At 34.0% G+C, this 26,981-nt stretch overlaps 2 protein-coding genes across 7 annotated transcripts in view; one reads left to right on the top strand and one right to left on the bottom strand.

Moving 5' to 3' along the window:
- Positions 1 to 26,981, bottom strand: part of RELCH (RAB11 binding and LisH domain, coiled-coil and HEAT repeat containing) — a gene marked incomplete at both ends in the record, with an annotated part of 86,570 nt that overhangs the window by 34,614 nt on the left and 24,975 nt on the right. For 5 of the 6 annotated variants that reach the window (XM_084252906.1, XM_084252907.1, XM_084252908.1 and 2 more), the window contains 8 exons: positions 1,031 to 1,178; positions 3,247 to 3,411; positions 4,202 to 4,342; positions 8,519 to 8,590; positions 11,485 to 11,575; positions 15,958 to 16,070; positions 23,928 to 24,023; positions 24,726 to 24,801. In XM_084252906.1, the coding sequence (XP_084109032.1) occupies positions 1,031 to 1,178; positions 3,247 to 3,411; positions 4,202 to 4,342; positions 8,519 to 8,590; positions 11,485 to 11,575; positions 15,958 to 16,070; positions 23,928 to 24,023; positions 24,726 to 24,801 (902 nt within the window). Of the gene's footprint in view, positions 1 to 1,030; positions 1,179 to 3,246; positions 3,412 to 4,201; positions 4,343 to 8,518; positions 8,591 to 11,484; positions 11,576 to 15,957; positions 16,071 to 23,755; positions 23,780 to 23,927; positions 24,024 to 24,725; positions 24,802 to 26,981 lie in introns of all 6 variants that reach the window. The other variant, XM_084252905.1, reaches the window with a different exon arrangement.
- Positions 14,350 to 14,592, top strand: LOC311183120 (cytochrome c oxidase subunit 7B, mitochondrial-like; the record flags this gene model as incomplete). The annotated part of the gene is made up of 1 exon (XM_084252387.1): positions 14,350 to 14,592. One exon carries the CDS (start codon positions 14,350 to 14,352, stop codon positions 14,590 to 14,592), a length of 243 nt encoding a protein of 80 aa, XP_084108513.1.

Here is a 26,981-nt window from a genome sequence, read left to right as displayed (position 1 = left end):
CTTGATGAGTAAAGGGGCAGAACCTGAGTTGACCAGCTGTGAGTACTTTGTAAAGTCTTCAAATTGTGAATTTACATTCTCCTCAATACTATTTTAAAACATTAAACTAACTCTACCCATTTTAAGTTTTTCAAGTAAAGCTAACATTCAAGCCATATATATCTGCTTCATTTATCTTTGGACACAATGCTTCATGGTCCAAAGATTACAGGTAGCCCATAGTTTACTGCAATTCTAAGAAATTAAGTGTCTATTGATGTTCTTGATGATATTTCTGTGTATGAGAAACCAGTAAGAGACACGGATCATTTCACATATCTGAAAAAGCTACAAAGGGATCTTACACATAATTATGACCTGCCTTTCACCATTTATGTTGGGGTTAAGTACAGTGAGAGTCACAGTTGCCATGGAGCAAAGGTCACTTACTGGCTAGCTGGGAAGTGAAATAAGAAAACACTGGCCTCCATTATCAATTTCACGTATTTCTAAAAATAAGTTATATTCCTTCTTTGGGAAATAAAGGGCAAATTCTGCTGCATGTGCTTGTATTTTTGTTAAGAACACAGTAGGAAAGAGAAATTACTTTTACCTTCCCTTACTGAAAACAAGATGAAACAGCTGGGGAAGAAAAAATATAAAGAGGAAATGACAAGTTTCACGAACTGGCACTAGCAACTATCAAGTGAATCTTTTCACTGAGTCAGCTTCTTTTAATAATAATAAAAAAAAAAGGACACTTAGTCCAGCCACAAAAAAAAAAAAAAAAAGGTTAACGACTATAGAACGGGAGTGGAAATAAAGTATAAATCTTATAAAATAATACCATGAGGCTTTCTCCATAAAAGATGGAACCTTATTGTTTACCTTTGATAGGCTACAATATACAACCACAAGATTCCACACATGTGAACACGTCAGTAATTATGCTATCATATAAAGTCTTTTTAATACTTTAATCAAAAACAGTTCTTTGGGAAGCTAAGCTGCTAATATTCCACATCTTCCTTCTAAAGTTTAAATTCTGTACCTTCTATCTGTGGCACTTCACCATGAAGCTTGGCTTTGCTGGAGAAAGGTGCATTCTGTAGCACTAACGCAAAGAGAGATGGGATCAAGGACTGCAAAGCAGAAAGATACATGTGGAGCTTATGTTCATCCAGCCCATGCTCTCCTTCCTGAAACATAAGGAGGTAGAAACTAATTTTAGTTTTCTGAGATTATGTATTTATGACGTCCTTCCTTTCTATGGTAAATAATAAAACATTCAAAGACCTGTACATTGCACTCACAGCATACCACCTAATTTCTCTAAGCATGTGAAATGTGAAAAAGCACCAAGGCACTGTAGAGTAACAGAATCTCTCATGTGGAAAGCTTTAAGGTGAACAGCAGTCATTTCCATTTGTATGAAGCTTCTTACAGGTTTTTTTCCTCTCCTCTTAATAGGGTCTTATCTCTTGAAATTTTCTAAGTAAAGGTAAAGAAATTCAAGTGAGTCCCAGGCATCATCTTAAATGCTTAATTGTTACAACAGCAGCAACATTTGCCACTTCCCCTCTCCTATTTCCTATCTCCTTTTATAGATTTGGTTACATCTGTAGTTGTCAGCACTGAAGGACTTTAAAATAATTCAGCACATAGACAAAATGCAGGAGAAGAATTTTCAAAAGAAAATAAAAGAGAGGGGCCTCCCTGGTACCGCAGTGGGTTGAGTGCAGCACTGTGAAGCTCCACAGCCTCTGCAGTGTGGGTTTGATTCCCAGCCAGCCAGGGAGATACCCATATGGCGCGGCAGACCTCTCCTGTCCTGCCCACTGCTCCCCTCAGCAGTGTGTTTCATCAGTCTGCCTGTTCTGTTCCCTACTCTGTCTCTGGTGAATCCTCTCACCCTCCTGCACCTCCGGCCTGTACCCCAGCTCTTGTATAAATAAATAAATCTTTTAAAAAAAGAATGAAAGAGGCAGCAGAAAGGAAAAAAGTAGTGAAAGGATCAGTAAGACACAGAAACCAAATATTTCAGTGAGAATAGAATCATTAGAGATGAAAGTATTTATTGCTCTCCAAATCCACTTGCGATGTCATTGCTGCATTATAAAATAACAACTGTATCAGAAATACCAGAGACATGAGTTATTTACTAGCAAGTTCTGAATTAATTTCTTCATGGAGTATTGTGTTGAATACTGCAGATATGTTTAGCTACAACGTGGAATCAAGCTATGTTATGCATGGCAACAAGATAATCAGGTATGGGTAATTGTAAGGGAGGAGGAACGCAAACACATGAGAACAATACTTTAAAAACTTCCCTAGATTTCAGAAAAAGGAGTATTGCAGTCTAGGCATTTATTTAATAAAATATTTAATACCCATCTTGAAATTTATGTAAATTATAAAAATTAAATACAAGTGTAAAATATAACACCATCTATAGAGTGGCTATAATACTTTATGGAAACACCTTCTAGAGCCTTTCAATTTGGGTAGAAAAGGCAAGAGTTTGGAGCCAGAGACTCAAAAGAGATCAGATCCTGGCTCTGTCATATGACAGTTGTGGGTCCCTGGGTAAGCTCCTTAAACACTAAATCTCAGCTTCCACACAAAAATCAGAGCACAATCCATACAGTTATAGGAACAAAATAATATACATAAAGGATCTACTTTAATGGTACACAGACATTAAATAAACAATAGTTTTTCCTCTAGTCTCTAAAGAAACTTTAGTACAAAAATTTAAGACATTTCTACGATGTCCTCAACTTTTCAATTCTTTTACCATGGAAGAGTGAAAAATTCATTTAAAAAGGGAGAAAATGAACCATTGCAATGAAATAAATACAGTTAAAGCACTTCGACATTGTTTAAATAAGCAAGCTTTAGGAACTCATATTTTATCTGTTATATTCTGGGAACTGCCGCTGATATGTTAGCTAAACTATTTTAGCCTTCAGAAAAAGCTAAAGATGTATGGAGAAGCTGAACAACGTATGAATTAGTTCTACAAAGGTTCTATTTCAACTGACAAACTCAGAAAAGGTGACCTTTCTCTGCCAGAGTCACCAAACCAATGCTTCCTGCACATCTCACTTGGCTCCAGTCAAGAAGAATCTTTACCTGGCAACTTATCAATTTACTAGAATGTTCCACTAAATGAGACTGTTTCTGCTCCCCAACATTTTTCAAGATGTCTTATAACACACCTCTTACATTTTCACAATCTATATAAATAAAAGAAGCACATACCCTGAGAAGTTTTTCAATCTTGTTCAGTAATGTAGGTATAAGATGAGACTGCAGATTTCCGAGTTCTGTAGTCCAGGCAGCATAAGCTGGTAAAAACACTTGATGTGTTGCACTAACTACTCTTTCTGAGGGATCCCCCAAGGCGGACAGCAACAATTCAAAACCCTGCCAAAAGTAAACAGATGCACCAAAGATTTTTAAAAGAATAACCTTTTAAAAAGTCTCAATTTTGTCATCTGCCTAACATGGATGGAATTGGAGAGGATGACACTAAGCAAAATAAGTCAAAAGGAGAAAGATAAATACTGGGCGGTTTCACTCATGTGGAAAGAAATAACACAAAGGCAGGGACAAAAATAACCAAAACAAACCCCGGAAATATGACGAAGAACAAGGCTATCGGAGAAGGAATGATGCGGATGGGGAACAAAGTGAGGATGGGCACTGATGGACTTTGGTGGATGATTATGGGTGCTTTGGTGGTAAATGTGATGTGGTAACAAACACCTGAAGAGGTTTGAACTTCTAAATTATAACAGTGCTGTAAATAAATGTTACCTGAAAAAAAATCATAAGATTAAAAAAAGTCTCGATAAAAAATAATAAATATGTGTTAGAGTACAATTAGGAAACATCAGAAGCAAGAAAAACAGACATCCATAATCCTACCCTTGTCATTTTCTTTAAAGAAAACTGTCATGTATCCATTGATGAGGAAACCAGAGAAAAAGGGTGGTAAATAAGGCATACTTGATGCCAATTTCCTGCCAGAGTTTGGGTACTTAGTGTAAATGCATCATAGTCTTCTTTCCTCTGAATTGCAGAACTGAAACGAGGCAGCCAACTCCAACTGATTACAGTTGACATACCTGCCATCCCTTCTATATGAACCAGAGATTTGGAATATTATTTGTAATCATAATGGGGCAAATCAGGTTCAATTTGAAAAATGTACCTGTTGATATTTGTCTGGATCATCAATGTATCCCATAATGATACCGAGGCTTTTGATCACAGCTTCTCTTACCAAATCTGCCTTATCTTCCATTAACATCTGTTGCAACATTGACAGAACCAAGGAGCTACGGATTTCTTTCTGAAAATGAAAAAATGTTTTTACTATTTATTTATACTAGTAGCGGGAAAATAATATGACATCCACATTTTAAAAATCCTGATTGAATAGACATCAACACATTGCTAGTGTGCTTCAAGTCTTCAGTTTTCAAAGACATACATTACACATACAGTCTAAGAGGCATTCTCCTTTACCCTATCTCTAGAGATGGTAGCACCCACCCTAAATTCCGTATTAATCATTTCCAAGCATGTTTTTACATTTTTACTGAATACGTGCAAATCAAAAAAGTCAATACTCTGCTTCAAAAGGACAATGACTCTTCTATCATTATTTGGTGAACTCAGAGGAGAGCACTGAGTTACAATAACAGGGGAGATTATAAAAGCCTGATTATAAAAATCACTGGTAATCAAAACATTTGTCTGGGGTAGTAGTAAGGAAACATTACAAAATCCTAGTGTTTGTGGTTTGTTTTTTTCCTTCAAAAACTGAGCAAAAAAATTCAAACAGTAAAACATGAGTATAAATTTTAGAACTATTTTAAAAGGAACTGCATTGCTATTTTTATGGGCTACTATTTAATATAATGTCTATCACTGCCATCTCTATCTTATTTTCCACAGCTAGAGAATGTTTTAGCTAATTAGTGACTGAGGTTTAAAAAAGTTGTTAATATACAGATACTTGATCTTCCTGCCCTACTTTGAACCTTTATTGTAATTTTACCAATTCAGAGAATTCTTTAAACCTGAACTGAGTTAGGTCTGTATTTTTACATGTGATGGTTAGGAAAATATATAGAGGATATGGCCATTTTCACAAATTCAGCGATACCTAGTCTGCAGAACTAGGTGCTTAACAGACATTTTAAAGTGACCTAGCTTTTGACTTTTTAAAAATAAAATTATATAATTCTAGCATATTTTTGGACACATTTTAGGTACGTGAATATGCCATTTGGTACAATCTTACTTATTTACCCTTGAGCTACAAATTGCAGTCCCAAAAGCCTTATAGTATCTTAATGGGTTTCTTGGGTGGTATTGGTACAGACAATACTACAGAGGTAAATAAGCGTTAGCTGGGTTTTTGCTTCACATTGACCTGGCGATTAATTTTGTTAGACCACAGAGACCCCACAGGACATCCAAAAGTCATTATCCACTTAAGCAATGTCCACACTTGAGATTTTGCTGCTATCGGTTATAAAGCAAGTGTAGAACCATGAAGAAAATTTTAAGCCTACTGTTAATATTGCTTAGCATTCTCATATCAGGAGCAGCAGGGAATATCTTATCCTTTCTGAGCATACGGTATTCCTCTCTGTTATTTGAACAATAAATGGTGGGATACTCAGATTTAGTTATATGTGTGCATATATATATATATATATATATATACTTATGATTTAGCATTACGATTAAGATACTAGTTTTAAGATAGGAAAACATTAAAAAATATTTCATAATGCCTAGTTCCTGGGTAAATAAGAACTCCATGCACTATTGATAGTATAAACTCTGTTACCTTTGTTGGAGGCAATTAAACAGTGTCAAAAATAAAAAATTCAACAAATGATGAATGAAGCAAAATGCAGAGGTATTAACAATATGAGAATTTTTAAAAAAGATTTATTTATTTATGCATACAAGAACTGGGCACAGGCCAGAGGGGCAGGGGGTGAGAGGATTCACCAGAGACAGTGGGGAACAGAACAGGCAGATCTACTGAAATACACTGCTGAGGGGAGCAGTGGGCAAGGCAGGAGAGGTCTACTGCACCGTGTGGGCAGCTCCCTGGCTGGCTGGGGATCGAACTCCTGTTGCAGTGGCTGCTGATAGCTTCTTAGTGCTGTGCTTAACCCCTTGCACCACCAGGGAGGCCCAACAGTATGAGAAATTTAAAAAATGCAGATAGTCACAGATGCTCAGAGTCTGTCAGCAGTGTTTACTGTCAGGAATATAGAACATTATATATAGTATGATTAATTCTGGGTAAAAAAAAAATTTAAAGGATATAAAAATATAAGTTGGGTATATATATATTTTAATTTTTCTGCATTAATTAAAAACTATTAAAAGTAAATAGATATCCTTAGAGAGAATGCCTAGGGGCCAGGGAAGGTATATCTTTGGTTTTCATTTTATTCGTTTTTGTATTATTGAAATATTAAAAAAATTTTAAGTAGTAGGAGACTATAGACTATCTAAATGCAACTTAGTAAGTAGCTCATGCAATGATGTAGAATCCTATTATGTATCCTTAAAGAACAATCTTACCAAAATGACCCTGTTAGTAAAGTCAACAAATTTTATGTGAAGGGCCAGGTGGTATATACTTTTGGTTTGGGGGGGGTCATAAGGTCTCTGCTATTGGAGAGCAAAAGCAGACACAGACAATATACAAGCAATATATTTGTTTCCCATAAACTTATTTATCAAAACTGTGGACTAGATTTGGTCTCCAGGCTGAAGTTTGTTAAGCTCTGCTTTAAATGATGGTTTTCAATTAAAATAACTGTGATGTTAACTGCATTCTCTGTGCTCCTTCTAAGCTTTGGACCTACAGGAAGTCACCTAGAAGGATGAGGTAGTCCAATGTTCTCTGTTTCTTTGGTGGCAAGATTTTTTAAGTTGTTTGAAAATGAATGAGCCCCACAAATAAGTTTTGTTTTGGATGGATAAAATCTATTAACATTAATTACATTAGAAATTAAACCTGAAAAAATTTTAAACATTTATCAATTCAGTTAAAAACAATAAACTGATTAAATGTTATCATGAATAACATTTTAATGAAAACAACTATAATACAAAAAATTTGCAAGAAGAATGGCAGTTTTACATTTTGTTGTAAATCTCTAATGTCTGGTTTAAAAGACAGGTAAATTCTTTGCTCTGTTCTGCATTCAAGTTGTTGTGAAAATGGTGCTTTGGCTGAAGTATTTAAAGAAAATCTGGTCTCACACAGACAATAATTGGAAAAGGAAGGAGCATTTTAAAGCCTTTTCTGATAAGAATAGATACTTTACTTTGGAAAAGTAAGAAGTGGTAGCTTCTTAAAGGTTAGTTAAAATCTGGAACCTGGAACCATGATATGGTTTATTGATAATAAACCTTTAAAACACTGATAGATTAATTGCACTGGTCTAACTTGGATTTTGCCTAACTTCTAACCCACACATGATTTTGAATATTATGCACTGGTCATTTGGGAAACACTGGACCACAGGATTAAACAGATATTCTTTAACACTGATACATTTTATTATAATGTCAAAAAAATCACATTTGTTAGTATTGCCACTAGTCTCATCAGATAGGTATTTACATACCTAGAAGCTATCAATTCTAGGTAGTAGACACAAGTTTCCCAAAATTCTAGCTCTTACTGAAAAGCTCCAATTTTATCATTAGCAATAAATGTTGTCTACTTGTTTTCGCTGAAGGGACAGGCTTATTTCACTCATTTTTATGAAAATGTCTGCCAGATACCCAAATGTGAATAACTATAGCTTGTCTGTCAGTGGTTGGCCAAGTGAAATCAGTGTCCCATGAAAAAAAAAGCTGCCAGTTCAGCTGACAACTCAAACTTTTTGAAGTGCTTTCCTCCAAGAGTTATCAGCATCATATGAATATTTTTCATGTTAGCAAACAGAAGAGTAAAAAGATGTACACTCAGTGGTCAAAAGTTATAATTTTACTGGTTTATCAAGCTTGTATTCCAGTCAAACTGGCTTTTTCTGCAATCATTATCAGTATATCTGTGTGTCACTGCCTTGTTACTAATGCACTGGCATTGTGTACTGCATCTTTTCCAACAACACTGTAAATGTCAGCAGAAAGAAAAAGACAAAAAATGTTTTAATATTATTGTGAAAACAATGTTCCCCTCAAAGACCTCTGACAGGATCTCCTGCAACTCCCATAGTCCTCAGATCACACTTTGAGAACTATTGATACAGTCTGATAACATATTTATACTCATGTAAACACAACAGTTAATGAACCTATGTGCCTGCAATGCTGTAATGTATCAATGTGAGCCTTTTCTTTTTGGCTTATCATTGTTTTGTTGTTAGGACAGCATGCCCTAAGAGAATCTGGATTCAAAGGTTTAAGAAATTCAAAAAAGGGTTTGCTGTTATTTTGAAAGAAAAAAAAAAATTTAAGGAAAAATGACAATTCTTACAGGAAGGAAAGGTGCCAACGCGCCACAGGATTCTGCCACAAGTAGTCGTCTTTCTGGGTATTTGTGATTAATCTGGAGTAAAACATAAAGAAATCAGGCATAAACAATATTGCCCTCCCTTCCTTCAGCACAGAATTATTTTTCACCACAATCCTGTTAAGAACACAATAAAGCTGCTTCCTTTTCCATTCTGGGAAACCCTGCGTGGCTACACCTGGATCAGAAAGGAATCAGGCTGAGACTAAAAAAAAATGAGGTCACAGGGGTTATCTGTTAAAGAAAAAAGGATAAAGCGAAGATAAAAATTTGGCAAGGTGTCTAGAAATTGTGGGTTTGCCAAAACTAGCTTTCTTTAGGAAGTTAGAAGGAAGTTGGGATCCTTCCCTACTAACATTAGTATACTTTAAAATTTGGAAACCCAGATTCTGTATACTACAGATAGATATGGTCCGTAACATGTTCCAGGAATGAGCCATCAGTCCTCTTTTTTTAACCTAAGGGAATAGGAAGTAAGTTAATTAATAACTAACCAGACTCCTAGACTAGTGACATCATTTTGTTTTTAAACATCTTCAATCCATTCCTGTTTGCATATTCGAGATGTTTGGATTTTACTATTGTGATGACTACACTGAACCATAACAAAAATAACAAAACAAAACAAAAAATGACACATACTGGGTTTTGTTCCCATATGTCTTCTTCATAGAATATAAATCTTTCTTTGACTGGAAAAGAAGTATATCTGTTCTCATATTCCCATATGAAAAGGTGACATAATTCATTAATGTATTGGATGCCTAAAATTAAGAAAAGAAATTATATAGTAATCTACTGGGCAACAAACTGGAGGTAGGTGGCTAAAAGATCCCCTAAATCCATGTATATTAAGGTTACAGAAGAAGTGGTAGTAGAGATGTTCACACTGACATCTCTGAATTAAATTTAATCCAGAAATATTAACTTCAAAGCAGAATGGTTTGAATGTCAAAATACGTATGCATAAACTTTAATTTGCTTTTCTTCAGCTTAGTTCAATAAGTCTCAAAATTAAATGTCCAACAAAAATCAATTGTACTTCTGAAATATATTAGCAATAAAAAACCCCCAAAATTAAGAAAACACTTCTATTTACAATAATATCAAAAAGAATAAAATACTAAGGAATAAATTAAACAAAAAAACTACAAATATATTCTGAAAGCTATGAAACACTGTTCAAAGAAGTTTTAAGAATGTAAATAATGGAAAGACATTCTACACTACTGGATTGCAAAGTTTAGTATTGTTAGGACGGCAAATTCATCTAAAGATTTAACACAATCTTTAAGAAAATTCCAGCTGACTTCTTTAAAGAAATTGACAACTGATGCTAAAATTCATATGGCAATGAATTCATAAGGAAATAAGGGACCTAGAGTAGCCAAAACAAGCTTGAAATATCAAACCATGTTTGAGGGTAAGGTTTGTTTTTCGGATGATAAAATTGTTGTAAAATTGATTGTGGTAATGACTACGCAACTCTAAATATACTAAAAACCCATGAGGGTAAACTATTTTTTTTTTTTTTAAAGATTTATTTATTTTTATACAAGAGCTGGGTATAGGCCAAAGGCGTGGGAGGGTGAGAGGATTCACCAGAGACTGAGTGGGGAACAGTAACAGGAAGATTGACTGAAATACACTGCTGAGGGGAGCAGCAGGCGAGACAGGAGAGGTCTGCTGCGCCATGTGGGAATCTCCCTGGCCGGCTGGGAATCGAACTCGCACTGCAGAGACTGCGGAGATTCACAGTGCTGTGCTCAACCCGCTGCGTCACTGGGGAGGGCCGGTAAACTGTATGTTATCTCAAAAAGGCTTAAAAACACCCACAAAATGTTGAAGAAATGATTAAAAATTTAATGTACATATGAATCGCTGTACCTTCAAAGCTTTGTATGTTGTTTCCAAGTTAATTTGACTTTCAATGTCACCCTAAATTAGTATGCACTATAATTTATAGAGGACATCAGGGACTGTCAGAGGTAATTATGACTAATGATGTTCAATTCATATATTGAATCTAAATATGACTCCAAATTTTAGAGAAAGAAATGAATATTCAAAGAAATTGGGAACAGAATTCTAAAGGCCACATACTTTAGTGATACTCCAATATTTTCCCTTAAGAATAATTGGTATTTATCTTCATAAAAAAAGAAATCCATCTTTTCAAGATGGAAAAATAAGCAGCTTAATGACCAAAATATCAAGTCAAGAAAAGTCAATGATTCTGAGTATTACAGAGGAGTAGGTATTAAAATTCAACAAAAGTATTGTTAGTAAATAGTGAGTTGAACTATAAATACAAAACCCTCTTATATCAAGGCTTATATTTTACATTCTGCCTGTGTTTTTAATACACACAAGTATAAATATAAGCAAGATATATTTCTATCACACACACACCCTTCTTGCTCTTCCTTGAACTCTTCAAGCAGACAAACAACTCAGGGCTTTCGTATTTTTAGCAGCTCACTTTATTCAGATTCTGTCTAAACATCTTTTCTTCAGATTCCTCCTCTGACTGTCCTTCATAAAATATCTTTTCCCATCATTCTCGAACTCCTTATCCTGCTATTTTTCTTCATATTATATATCACTATAAGATAATATATCATATCATTTTCTTTCTTCTAATCTCTCTATTAGGATGCCTCTGCCTTTCACATTGAGTCACTATCCCTAGTGACTACACTAGTACTAAGCACTGGAACTTGTGTTTTGAAGTAACTGTTAAAAAAAAAGTAAAAACAAAACATCCAGAGCAGTTCTTCAGCACTATTAATGACTGTGCTTGGCTACAAAAACAGCAGCATAATTTATATTCCAAGATTTCCTAATGGCATTCAAAAAAGGAAATACGAACATAAATAAATATATGAGAATATAATAGCTAGGGGGAAAAACCCAACACAGTTACTTACCTGTTCCCAACACTGTGGTAAAAGTTCAGCTTCTACACGAGTTGGTCCAACATGACGTGCAAATGCCACACAGCCTGTTAGTATCATTTGCCTGGAAAGAATACACAGAAGTACAAAATGCATTTGCATTCCAAAGCACAATTATGAATAAGGATGAGAGTCAGCACATCAAGCACATTTTTGTACTATTAGACTTTTCCAACAATGGACCAGACTGCCTCCAAGAAAGTGAGTTCATTAAGATTGGTTCCTCCAGAAGAAGCAATACCATTTGTGAGAGATGTGAAAGGATCCTTAAATGTGAAAGAATCTCATAATTTCAGTGCTTTAGCTTCTTTTGAACTTCATTTTCTAGCCACTCTAAAACAATCATTGATTTCTCTCCGCCCGCCCCCCGCCCCGTATCACTATAATTAAAAACTGTCACATTATAGTGAAATGATATTTCTTAAATTAAAATTTTGGTACTATACCCAAGATCACTATGGTAGGAAACTCCCTACATGGCTCCATAATATCCATCGCCCAATATTCACACTCTTGCTGCAATCCCATCTCTCTTGAGAGTAGACTAATGACTTGCTTCTAATAGACAAAATAATGGGGAGAATGATGGGATATCACATCTGAGGTCAGATTACAAAGGTCTGTGATATCCATTTGTGGGACTCTCTCGCCTGCCTTCTCAGCTGGCATGCTTTGAAGGATGCTGCCATGTTCAAGGGGCTTGCATGGCAAGGAACTAAAGGCAGCCTCTGGCCAAAAGTCAGCAAGGAAAAGAAGCTCTTGGTCCAAAAACCCAAGAAACTGAATTCTGCTGGTGACCAACCCTGTGAGTGAACTGACAAGCAAATCCTTCCTCAGTTGAGGCCGGAGAATAATATAGCCCCAGTCAAGAACTATAAGACAGAGAGCCTTCTAAGACGCCCAAAGCAGAGGACACAGATTAACTTAGCCACATAATAGTCTGATTAAAATGTGGCATTTTAAACTGCTTTCTCGTAACTAACTAATAACTTCACTTAACAGATTTGAAACTTAATGAAGTTTAAAATTAAATTTTTCATTCTTCAGAACAAAATTCCATTTAAAATTACAGTACAGAACTGTTTTTCCACATTTGATTATCTAACATTTCAAAAGAGTGAAACCTGATGAGGAAAAAGTATGCTTTCAAATAAAGTCTGAAAGCAGACAGCTTCAAGGAAAATCAAATTAGAATGTTAAATTCTGATTAGTAATAAAATCAGCATTTTAAGTCCAAGGTCTGCTCAATATTATCAATTTAATTTCAATTGCAAATGAACCTTAAATTTCTATTTAGCCAAATTAACTATAACTGTTCTCTCAGGTAGAGGACAATAACAAGAAGCATCTAGACAACAATTAGGGAACTGATGGGCCAGTGTATGTTTACTACACACTGCTGTTTCTTCTGACCACAGCCATGTGAATTTTTCTCTCTCTGATTCCCCTTTATATTTACATAATTTTCTTCTAGGCCTCTGTAGGGTTAGGTAAAAGTATCAGGCTTTTCTGCCCTCTCGCCATCAGGATAGATGAGGGAACCCTGTGGTCCTGAATGCATGCCTGATGGCGGGCACCTGCAGTGAGTTCACCTGGGCTGAGAGACTGAGTTTATAAGGGTGGCATCACGGGGACGCCAGCAGAAGCCAAGAACGAATGGAAGCGAGAGAAGAAGAAGAGAAGCAGAGAGAACACCAGAGAGCCCAGATAGAGTGAGGATTTGCTGGGGGCTGGGAGGTCTGCCAGCCTCCCGGCCCCCCAGCACCCCTGCCTGCCATATGCCTGGTAAATCTAAATAAAAGACCTGCAAAAGCCACTGAGGACTCTGACTCCTCCTTTACCTGGTCTGCTGGATCAGAAAACCTGCTCAGTGGTCCTTTCTGCCCCTAAAGCCTCTCTCTCTGCCTTCCCTGTTTATCTATTTTTCTTCTACTTTAGGAAGGTAAATGAAATGAATATAAGGAAATGGACTCCCAGTTTACAGACAGCACTTCAACTGTTCACTCCCCAAGGAAAATTCCCTAATATCTGATAGTTTCCCCCCACAAGTGTTCTTAAAATAATGAGAAGGCATAAACATAGATTCCTTAAGTGTCTAAGAACTGTAATACACAAACTTTGGTGAAATGTTACTGGTGAAATGTTACCATTTCCAACACTTGTAACAAATATACACTTATATATGACCTTCCTGTGACATTTACTATCACTATACTAAAGACATGTGAACTTGTTGAAAAAATGTTAGGCCCTTCAAAACAAACTTACCAGACTTACACTGGAAACAGACTCTTGCACCGTAAAAATCAATATTGTTCCTATATGGAATATGGAATCACAGGACTGGGGCTGTTTGACCAGTATTTGACATAGGTAGCAACATGGTGTCATTTATAGTTGCTGGCAAAGAGCTAGCAAAAGGCACATTTATTAAGCATAAAATTAAGTTTTCATTAGGATACAGTCAAAGAAGTCAGAAATTCATTATGGAAAAATAACTGATTCTAAATAAAAATTTCTTTTACAATTTATTGCCCACATTATATACAGCTAATCAATTGATTGGTCTATTTTAATAAATAATTGCACTTCTGTGAGGTGAGAGATTTAAATATGGAGATGAGTTGCTTAGATCGTGAAAGGGCACACCTTTAAATAAGGCTAAGGGGTACTTCTGGCCACCAGGGGGCATCTATTAGCTTTAAACAGGCTATAACTACAGGATTGTCTTGCCAATTTAATAATGCAATAAATGGGTTTTTCAGCGCTCTTTGCAAGGGTACTAGACGTGTAGTTGCGCCAGCCGCTGCAGTTGCTACAATTCTCTTCAACTTCAAGATGTTTCCCTTGGCCCAAAATGCACTAAGACATCTCCAAGTTCGAAACATTCAGCAAATGATGGCAAGACAGAGCCACCAGAAATGGACACCTGATTTCCATGACAAATATGGTAATGCAGTATTAGCTAGTGGAGCTGCTTTTTGTGTTGCTGTGTGGACATATACAGCAACACAAATTGGAGTAGAATGGAACCTGTCCCCTGTTGGCAGAGTCACCCCAAAGGAATGGAGAGATCAGTAATCATCCCAGCCGGCGTAACACTGAATTGTTTCAAAATCAGCTTATAATTGATGCCAAGTAAAAATACTGTATCCATTAAAATATGGCATTACTAAGGAAATAAAGTACATTTGAAACTTTAAAAAAATAAATAAATAAAAATGCAATAAATGACAATGTAATAAATGGCATTACACCAAGATAAGGAGTAATATTCTTCAAAAATAAAATAAAATATTAATTTTCCTATATAGCACCATCAAATTATCTTAGAAAAATTTCAGTTTGCAATAAACTGTACGAATACAATGATTTAATTTTCTATATTTCTATTTGACTAGCATTTGAGGACTGCTGGCATAGACTGGTCAGATGTATTTTGGAAAAGCAGGAGGAAATATATACTTGGAGTTTTAAAGCCCACATATAATTTTATTTTATAGTTGAAAGATTCCTTGTATTTTAAATTTTTAACTTAATTTGCCTTATGGTTCATTTTTATTTATGATCTTCCAACATCCTCAGGAAAGGTAAAAATTTTAACAGTCAGTAAAACAAGTACTGATTATACAAAGTTACATAGTCATAAAGTACAATTCTTTCGTTTTGCAAAAGTATTAAGCAAAAAAATTCTTCCACTGAAAAAGAAAATTATACCATGGAAAAATATTTAAAATGCCTAATTTGATCTGACTGGTGCTTAATCTGCTTACCCACATCCCAGGATGCTTTGTCGACAGTCACACTTTTGTAGTTCTTACTTAGTATAATATAGGGGCTTCACTCTCTGAGGCAGACATCTATCATTGTTGTTTCATCAAAACTCATCCTCTTTTCTTCTACAAAGTCACCATGATGTGTGACCCTCTCTACCTTACCACCCTCAGATGCAACTAATTTCTCCAAGCAGGTGTGCCTGGTTATGAGCATTGGCCTCAGGCCTAATTGAAACAAAATTCTATCTCTCCAGCCACACAGCAATTAGCATACAGATAGACCAATCATGCAGAAATTCATATATTAAATATTTTATTTCCTATAAAACATAACCAGTAAGAGGCTGTGGTATATTTAGTTCATCTGGGGGAAAAAAGAGGGAATATTTAAAGGTTCTTAGAAGAAAAATGTGAAAGATAAAGGCAGAGGATTATTTGAATTAGAAGGCTAAAGGTAACAATATAAAAGGGTGCAAATTCAACACTAGTAGCTAGAATAGGAATGAAAACATTGCAGAGCATTGTAAATGAAGTTAGTGTTTCCTCTGCTTATTAAAACAGGTATTGAGGAAGAAAGAGGCCTTCAGATAAAGATGTTAATCCAGATGCCATATTAGTCCAATTAATAAATCAACTATATATTAATTTTCTAAGAAGTGGTTATACGTACCTTTGCTCATCATCTGGCCTCTTGATCAAATTGAAAAGTATGTGGAGAAGTTGATCTCTCTCTTTAGGCTCAGGATGTAGGCAAGCTGTACACAATATGAGGGGGATCAACTCCTAAGAAAATACGAAGGTGGAAAAATTCAAAGTAAAAATACATAGCAAAATTTCTTTTTTTCCCCAAGAGTATTTTAAATAGACATTTAAACTGAGATAAACTCCAATATAAAAAAAGTAAATTTTAGCTTTGCAAGGCTGATAATTCAAGAGAAAATACTGAACCATATTTATGTGTTGATTGTGCAAAAAGTGTAAATCAAAAGTAATAAAGTAACTTAAGATTCAACTAACCTTGCCTTCTTATCAGTACTTCTGAAGGGCCTGCTAGTTTTTACACTAAATAGCAATCCATCTTACTGTAAGTTAATAAAGTAATTTTAATTTTGAAAGTGTTTTTAAAACAAAAGCTGCAGAAGTTAACTCTAGAAGGAAAAAGACAATTCTCTCCACTTCCACAGATATAACGATCTTTCTTAAGATTAAATATAATTTATAACAGTGTACCCCTAGCATGTGACCCAGGAGTTAACACAAAAGACCCGTTCCAAGGAGTGAATGCTCTAAGTACAGAGGCCTACCAATAGAAATGTTTTCTGTTCAAATGGAATCTTTTGTTTGTTATATATTTAACATGCAAAGGTAAATTCAGTATTTTGTAGGAAATGAACACACGAAAGTTTATTTCTTCTAATTAAAGTTGTAGCATTTTTTAATTAAACTATGACAACAGTCTAAGATACACTAAAAAGATTGTCATTTTGGCATATATTTTCAAATCTAATGAACAGAAGTTCAACAGTCATAAAATATTTTGAGAAATCCTCTAAGTTATAAGAACAATTTTAAAAAATATTTTGTGGGTATTCTTTATATTTATAGGTAATTGAAAGAAATCACTGTGATCTAATAAGAAGGTTTGCTTACTCACTCCCATTTCTATTTCCATATACCTCCCTACCCACAATAAGTTCTGTAACAGATATAAAATGGAAACTGATCACCAAATAATACTGCATGATACCCTGAAGAAGAATTTACATTGTACAAGTATTCTTCCATTTTGAAACAGATTATATAATTTTTTGGAGTTGAGACTGAAATTAAAAGGCATGATTAGTAGTCTTTTTCCATTGTTTCTAATACCTTTACATTATTTTAAAATTATAATTACCAGGTATAAATCTGAAACAGGAGGTAGAAAGATAAAGCTGAGAAGAGCTAAGAATCAATTTGAGAAGTACAAGTGAATTTATTCTGTTATCTTTTTTTCATGGGTACCTTTGTAGATTTGGGCTTAAGGAATAACAGAAAAGCAAAAGAAATTTAAAAATTAAGGAAATAATTTTGCACTGGGAATGGAAAACAGTGTGTATGGATTATATACTGTTATGTAATGCTTTCACCTGAGGTTCAATATGATGCTTAATGGTTTAGTCTTGACTTTGTAGGAGAAAATATACTACCTTTTATAAAATAGTGGAGTAGGAAACTATTAATACTAAGGATATCCTAATCCTTAGGATTCCATGTAGGCTGCTAAAGTTAATGGCACTAAAAGAGGACTAAGACATTGTCTCATCAGCATATCCACTGAGAATGGAAATCTTAAGACAAAAAAGTAGTTATTCTAGAAAACACAAACAAAAGGAGAAAATATTTTAATGCTTGAAAATCAAGAAAGGTCCTAAGTATTTTATTTGTATCTTTACCTCATGTCAAATCACTCTGGGTCTTCTTACTAACCCTTTTTCCTGCTATTTCTCCTAATGTCTATCTATACATACTTTACATTATCTTATTCCATTCTCTTCCTATTATCTCTTGAAAAATAAAGTTAAGAAACGTAGATAAGATATTTGCTATAATTGCAAATATACTTTTTAAAAGAGTATGATATTTAGCTTCTTTATCCCAGAAACAAGCATATCAAAATAATTCCTACTTATTCTTTGTGCCTTATACTTTTTCTTTCTCCTTTTTTGTAATCATGAGGTTTAGTAATTCTTAATCACAGAGGAAGTTTATGCCATACTTTAATAAAGAGAATCTCTTAGTTGGAATAAGGGCAAATAAAACATACAGGAATTAGAAGTAGTGCAGAAATAAAAATACTTCACATACCTTCTGCAATTTCCTCATCTATTGCTAATTTTGTTAAATTTTCTTTCTGAGATCAAAGCCTCAAAAAGGCCTCTCAACACCACACATATCAAAGCACTTCCAGCAACACAGCAGCCATTACCAATTGCTCCAAATTGACACAGAGGAGGAAACCATTTTTCAGTCCTTGTCCCCTTCAATTCTAAAATTCTTCAATTTTGGGCTTGAAATATAAAACTGATGCCCTATTGATCATTACAGAGGAAATCAGTATAGAAATCCAATTGCAGGGATTTTATTACCATGATAATAAAATATTTTAGAATTCATTAATCTAAAAAGTTTAGTAATTTCCACTTCACTCAAGTAAATGACTTTTGTGAAGACTATTTTGAATTGTAAAATTTTAATAACAAAGCTAGTTCTCTTTATATAAAGGATTTTCCACCCCTCAAATCTTAGATGACAGTGGAATTTTGTAAAAAATTAAATAGGAAAATGCTTTCAGTTTTCCTTCAGTTCTACGAGTAAAACAAAATAATTTCTAGCAATAATCAAGAAATTGATAAAACAAGAAATACTTTAGATTTCATTAGATTTTTACATGAGTTCATGAATATTTTTACTCATTTTTTTTCACTCATAACAAATTTCTGAAGTCCCTACTAGGTAGTGTCTATTTTCCCAAAAACATATCATTTGAGGATTAAAATCTTAAAAAAAACCCAAACAGCCAAGAATAAGATTAGTGTGTATATAGACTATAAAAATAGAAAAAACAAAAACATCTAAAAAGAATCTAAAACAATAAAAGTTGATTTGATATAAGTGGGAGAAAGGGAAGAGAAATGAAGCAGGAAATGAGAAAAGAAATTTTTTAATATTAAAAAATGCATGGAAATATTGATAATGGCTGCAAGATCTGAAAGTTATCTAAAACAGAAAAGGAAGCATCATATTTAGATCAGATGCCAAGGCATAAATGTTCAAATACAAGTCAAGAAGCAAAATTCTATATTTCTAGAAGGCAATACATTAATCTCATAAATTAAGAGTTCACTGCTTGTCTTTGTTGTTTCACTGACATTATAAAACCTGTCAGGATGCTGGATAGCAACATGAAAAGAAAAAAATAAAGAACACCAAAGACTTATATAAAGAAAAAATATGATTACTCACCTCTGGAAAAGTCCTACATTTTAGGGGTTGCTAAAACATCTACACCTAGAATTATTAAGAGAGTAGTCCTCCTTATTCCTGGGAAATATATTCTAAGAAACACCAGTTCATGCCTACTATTGTAGATACTACTGAACCCTATTTACACTTATATTATTTTTTTTTCCTATACAAACACATCTATGAGGGCCTCCTAGTAGCCTATGGATAAGTCTCAGTGCTATCACCTCTAGGGCCTGAGTTCAAACCCCAGCCAAGGAGCTAACCCACGTATGGCAGAGCAGACCTCTCCTGTCTCATTCTCCCCTTAGCCTTGTATTTCAGTAGATCTGCCTGTTCTGCTACCCACTCTGTCTCTGGTGAATCCTCTCACACCCCTATCCTGGCTATACTCCAGTTCTACGCAAAAATAAAGATTAAAAAACAAAACAAAAAGCACATCTAGGATAAAGTATATTTTAAACTAGGTAAAAGAGCAGATTAACAACTGTTACTATTAATAAATAGAACAATATAATAAAAACCATATGAATATGATATCTCTGAAGATATTACTGTACATATTATTTTCAGACTGTACTCTACCAAAGATGAATGAAACTGAGGAGTGAAAAACGATTAGTGGGGACTACTATATGTATAATTCCTGGGGTTCAACATTTAGGAAGCCTAAGTGAAATATTTAAAAGACTTTAAAACTCCAATAAGGCCAAAGAGTATGTGATTCACTCCCAAAATTAAAACACATGCACACTCACACACAGACAAAATAGAAGATAGGCCGAGCTTATCTAATTCACTCTACTCTGTAGTTTACTTATTCACTATATTACTGTATCAATCTCACTCAGTTATTATTATTGGGAGCTATTATTATTATTTACAAGTCAAAATATTTGCTACTGAAGCAATCACAAATGGTGATGTAAAAAAAGCAAAATTTTGTTTCATAGAAATGAACAGGTCTACTTCCAAAAATTTATGGAATTGGTTCTTATATTTGCCTTTTTTTAAAAAAAAAGCTTTAATGTATCATAATTTTTGTATGTATCATACAATTTTATCCAATATGTATCCAATGCATCATAAAATTTATCTACTTCATGTACATTCAGATTTTCACATATTTAATTTTGATGTAATATTTAAAAATGCCTTCAGAAGTAATTCTTTATGAAATTTTATTATTTAATTACAGAATTCCCCTTCAAATGCATTTAAAGATTCTGAAAAATCAACTTCTCTAGCCTATTTACTAATTACATGTATCAAATAACAAAGATATTCATTTCACAATGAGGTGTGATAGATTCAAGTTCTTCAATCAGCCCACTAAAGTGTAGGTGCAGAACATGTACTTAAGCCGCATAAAGAAAATTAGTTAATCATTTTAAGTTTTTCTCCAAAAAAGAATAGTCAAGGAAAGAAGTCTTTATAAATACAAGTGCCCACATAAAAAAAGTAACAAGGTCCCAAATCAACAACCTTGCTCAAAACCATCAGGAACTAGAAAAAGAGCAAACCCAACCCAATATCAGCAGAGGAAATAATAAAAATTAGAGCAATGAAGAGAAATGAAATATCAATTAGAAAAACAATAGAGAACAACAAAATCAAAACAATCAACATGAAAGGCAAAAAAAACCCTCCATTTTTCTATTTCTACATGCTGAAAATGCATTTGAGAAAACTCAATAGTCTTTCATGATAACAACACTAAGCGAACTAGGAATATGGGAAAACTTCCTTGATATTATAAGTGCATTCTGGTTTCCTATATGTATCATACACAATGACGAAAGAATGAAAACTGTCACCCTAAGATCAGGAACAAGACAAGGATATCTGCTTTCTCAAAACATTATTATTCAACATTTTACTGGATATTCTAGCTAGAGCAATTAAGCAAGAGGAATAAATAAAAGCCATCTAATAAATCCACAAAAAATTTACTAATACTAATACATTAATACTAATACTAATAGTAATCAAAATAGTGTGGTACAGGAATAAAGACAGGCATAAAAACCAATGGAACAGAATTAAGAGTCCAGAAATAAATCCAACAGATATTTCCAAGTGTTTTTCGACGAAAGTCTTTCAATGTGGAAACAACTTCTCTTCAACATACGATGTTGGGACAACTGGATAACCTCATGAAAGAATAAGGCTGGACCTATGCTTCACTCCACATCTCAAAATAGATCAATTACCTAAATGTAAGTTAGAGCTATAAAACTATTAGAAAGAACCATAGGGGTAAGTCTTCCTGAATTCAATTTGGTGATGGTCCTTAGATTTGACACTACAGAACAAGCACCATCAAAATATAGATAAACCACACTTCATAAAAATAATAAACATCTGTCCACCAAAAGATATTGTCAAGAACGTATAAAGGCAACCTGCAAGCTGGGAGAAAATACTTCTAAATCATATATGCGATAAGGGGTTAATATTCAGAATTTTAAGAACTCTTACAACTCAAAAACAAACAGTTCAAATAAAAAATGGGCAAAGGACTTAAAAGAATACACTAAAAGTTATTCAGATCTGCTGCATGTAGGGTTGTGGGTCACTGATAGGAGGTTTTGTTGTCATGTATCTTTATTTATAAAGATGAAAAATATATAAATATATTTATATATTTAAAAAATGTTACACTATATGAATATATTCATTAATCAAAACCTTAAACGCTATTTCTAATATTGTATTTATTTAGTCAGCTAGGATATATCTGATTGGAGAATATGTAAAAATTAAGAAATAAGAAAAAAACGAAGACATTAATTTTCAATAACAAGACCTTTTAAAAATATAAATTTAAGGAACTAAGGTGAAATATTAAATAAAAGCAATTCAGTATCAAAGGAGGAAATGAACAAAAAGTTTTGTTGCTTTATGTCCTGAGATTGCTTTCAAATCAAACCAAGATTAATTATTAATTATTTACCAATTTAATCTGAGGGAATACAAATTTGGTATATAATTAATTACACATTAGGTATACATATTTAAATAAACAAAGATAAGTGATAAATTCTTGATGAAATTTTAAGTAAACATTTTTTAAACATAAAAAAAATTAAAATCAGGCAGAAAGGTAAACACCAAAAAGGAAATAATATATGTGGTATGCCTGTATGTATGTACACACATGAATGTGTGTGTGTGTGTGTGTATATATATATATATACACACACATATATTTAAATATATATAATGTATCTGATTACTGATGATGCAAATTTATAAATGTCGTGCAGTACAATCAGATTTTAGAAGTAGTGACTTCGATGATAAAAAAAAGGGGAAATAAAAGAAAAAAAGCTTAAACTGTATTTCACAATAATTAGGTTTCTGTGATATTTTAAAGATTACATTAAGGAAAAATAGTTAAAGGGATGCAAACATTAATGCACTGCATGGATTATGTTACAAGCTGAAAAAGGAAAGAAGCTCAAACATTCTCCCAGGGAGAACTGCACAACAATCTGAAATTAGACACTGATCCTTCAAGACAGAGAAAAATTTCTATACTTATTAGTATATCACAACAATTTTTAAATATTAGACAAAATAAAACATCAGTAAGTCATTTTTATCTTTTTTAATTAGAAAATAGTTAAAGGAATATTTTTAAAGTTCTTCAGATAGGTTTTCTTGAAGATCAGTACAAATTTCTTGTGCTAATGGATAAGTAAGGATAAGCTTTATGTGGGTTTTGCCAATGCATTGTGTACCTGTCATACTGTAGGTCCCATTAATTATGACTGAAATCAGTGGTAAATATTACAACGATAACAGAAGAAACTTACATTAAACATTCTAAAATACTCTTACCCAATTTTTAATAAAAAGTTTTGGGAACTGGAAATTGACTTCAGAAATTGAGTAATTCAAATAAAATCAACTAACTAAATTTGCTTTCTTTATTTGCAAGTAAATCACCTGTGATAAGTTAAATGAGATTTACAAATAATTTTTCATTAATCTTTTATTAGGTAAATATAATTCTACATGAAACTTTCCATAGCACTCATGGCTCATAACAGACTGTGTATAGTAAATTTTTGCTACTTTTGAAAATAACAGGTTAGCTACAGGAAAACAAAAACGGCAATTTCAAAAGTTATTTTAGTCAATATTATCAATTCTATCATCACAAGACAGGTATAGTTATTGCCAAACAAATATAATAAAACTAACATTTATAATAAGTAACTACAAGTACATTAGTCCCTGTTAATTTTCAATAGAAAGAGTGTCCATTTCTATAGACATACCAAGCATATCATATCAAGAGCAGAGATAAAATAAATTAGTTAACTGCAATGTAAAAAAAAGGACAGTGTTTATGGCACATAATGGACCTACAGTAATAGTTAGTGTTGCAGAAGCTAATGATGCTTTAAGCAAAACTGGAAAACACGAATACCATGCAGTTTTACTGAACTCACCTGACAGAGGTGTAAAACCATTCTCTAGGAGCAGAGATGCATGCACAAAAGTAAGAATATGATTGCAAGTAATAGACTTTAACAAAACAAAAACATATACTAAACTTTCAAATGACAAAAAAAAGGACAACATGATGAGATTACTGCGATGAAACATTTTTATGTGTCTCACCTCTCTCTTTGCCAACAGCACATTAGGAACAATGTGTGGGAGGCAGCGCCCCAGCATTAACATAACGCTCTTCTCACTGTCTGCAATCCGAGACACCTAGAAAACCAGAACATTCAAGAAGACAAAGGTGGAGAACTTCTCTGCATGATGGTACTTCAAATTCAAGCGTTAGATTCTGCTACCTCTGCTCTACATACATCCAAAATTATAATCTGATGCCACCCACTAGCTCTTTCGTATTCCCAGTGACACTACAGGAAAGAAACCAATGAGAGGCCAAGTAGACTCAACCACAAAAGAGAAAGGGAGGCATGAATATAAAGGTAAGAGGAAAAAATAAATATCCTCTCCTGAAGAGCCTGCAACAATAGCAAAGCACTTGAAGAAAACTAATCTGAGCGCTGATACCATGGCAAAGACAACTACTCCCTATGAAATTATAATGAGTAATCTAAAAATAAGAGTATAAGCAATATGTATACTTAAATTATAAATTTCATTATAAATTAAATCAGAATTATACCAAAATGAAATATACACCATTTCAGTAGAAATAACAAATTAAAAATAGACTACAAAAGGTCATTTTAATATTAAAAAATACCTTTAATCCAAAAACATAATCAATTGCCTTCCTTCAATATTTAGAATACTAACAGGAATTATTTTTCTTAGAGTATTATTTTAAATAATAGATCTGTATTAGAAACAGTCTTATCACACTTGTTTTTGGATGAGCTACTAAGAATAAAAATGGAATGTTTTAAGAAAGCTTTAAGTATATTTGACATAAATTACCTCTGATCCCAAACGACTATCCGCTGACATTCGACAAAAAGAGAGTAGAGCTTGGTGGAAAGCTGGAGACAATTTCCTAGAAGAAAATATTGGATGAAAAGGGGACAATACCAAAGGAGATACAACTTAAGGAGAAAGTAAGCTGCAGTCCATTCCTGTATGAATGCTACCATAAGCCATAACTATGTGCTCAATCTAAAGAAAAGAGCCAATAATACAAAGTTACGTAGAAAGGGTTATTCAGTATACACAACAAAGTGGCAAAGCACTCAGTATTGTGGAAACAGAGTACCAGAGCTGAGTCTGTTTGCTCATGTATAGTCATCCTCCCACATTCTTTCAGTGGAGGGAGCCAAAATCCAGTTTATCTAAGCTAGGAGCTGCCAAGCAGTCTTTATCATTCCCTTTCTTTTAATCCTAAATCCAAGCAATCTTTTTTTTTTTTTTTTTTTTTCCTGGGACCCTCGCCGGTGGCTGGGGATCGAACTGGCACTGCAGAGGCTGTGGGCAGCCTCGCAACACAGCGCTCAACCGCTGCGCCACCAGGGGAGGCCCAATCCAAGCAATCTTTAACCTTCTAACTATGTTGTAAATCTCTTCATTTCTTTCCAATCCAAGGCAGGCCTCAATTATTTCTTTCTTGGATTTTCCCAACAGATAACCCATTAGTCTCCTCCTCCAGTCTTGCTACCCTACATCTCTACCCTAGAGGTCTTTTTCCAAAACTTAGATATCATCATGTCCCAACTCGCTAAACGTGAGCTAACATGGTGTATATGACTGTGCTTAATTCTCCAACTTTATCTCCTATCAGTCTTCTCACTTATGTTCTTTGTTTAAACCTTACCGAATACTTGGCTTCCCAAATGCACAGTATTCTTTGTGCACATGCTAGTCACATTTAGTAGCAACATTTTCTCTTACAGCTTCACCTGGTTGACTCCTACCTAGTGGTCAGGTATCAGGAGAGATGACATTTCTCTCATAAATGCTTTCTTGCTCTGATGACTAGGTTAGGTGTTCTGAGTGTGTTCCCATAACAAGCTGAACTTGTTTTACATCACTAAATTTCAGTGATTGTCGGTGTCTCTCAAACTCCAAGATATGTGACTTAAGGACTTAACATGTGTTTTGCTTACCATTATATTCTCTGAACACTGGCTGGCACATAGTTAAGAGGTAAAATATTTTCTCAACAAATCTAACCATCAACTATCTCCAAAGTGAGGCTCTGGAATATCCAGAGAGACATAAGAAAGTACTCCTAAACATTAAAGACCTACTGCAAATGCAGTGATCGTTGAATAGCCTAACACAGACACTTATATCTTATCCATAATAGAATAAATGCACCTTGATGACTGAGCCATGTCTACCTCAAATCTTTCACCTACAAGATAGCTAAAGAAAAAATATACCTCTAGTAGGATACAAAAGTTGTGGCTCATGAGTTGAAAGCTTTCTTCTCACTAATTATGAGTACTGATAAGTCTAAAACAAATTTAATTATGCTTTTCCATTATGTCCCAACACTTGATGTAATTATACTCTGTTTAATAGGAGGAAGCATGACTTTGTGGCTGAGAATATACCATAGGGTATTTGTGAGGATTAAAAAGGTCAGTATACACAAAACATTTAAAAAGACCTGACATATGCAAAAAATTCAGTAAGTAAAATTTTCTTAAACTTATTATTGACATTATAATCTAAAATTTTTTAAGTTATATTTGTCTCCTACACTGGAAAGCATGATCAAAAAGGGTACAGGCCATGTTTTGTCATCTCAATTCAATCACTGCAACCTAGTAAGATTTTTAAAAAATGAATTCAGAATAATGATAACAATATTAATAATGGAAGCAGACACAGGAAAAAGCACTAGCAGTAAAAACTATTCCTCTCTTTAATATAGGTAACTGCAATACTGAAATCATCTTCCAAGTCTCATAAGGAAAGACTAGAGACAAAGTAAAAGCGCTGGGTAAAAGTCTTGGCAAACATACACATTAGGTGAGGGTTGAAATAACTTAGCTCAGACAGAACCTTCCCATGTATGGTTTATTCCTCTTTAATATAATTTAACTTAATGATGTTTTTGGTGTGAGGTATTTTGTTATGTAAGTTCATGCCAAAATAAAAATCCATTCATGTGATCTATAAAAGCTGTTCTAGGGGCCTCCCCTGGTGGCGCAGGCAGTTGAGCGCTACGCTGTGAAGCTGTCCGCAGCCTCTGCAGCTACGGGCTCCATTCCC

This window comes from Talpa europaea (genome assembly GCF_964194135.1).
Source record: "Talpa europaea genome assembly, chromosome: 13".
Classification (NCBI taxonomy): Eukaryota; Metazoa; Chordata; class Mammalia; order Eulipotyphla; family Talpidae; genus Talpa; species Talpa europaea.
This window is presented reverse-complemented; position numbering and strand designations above follow the sequence as displayed.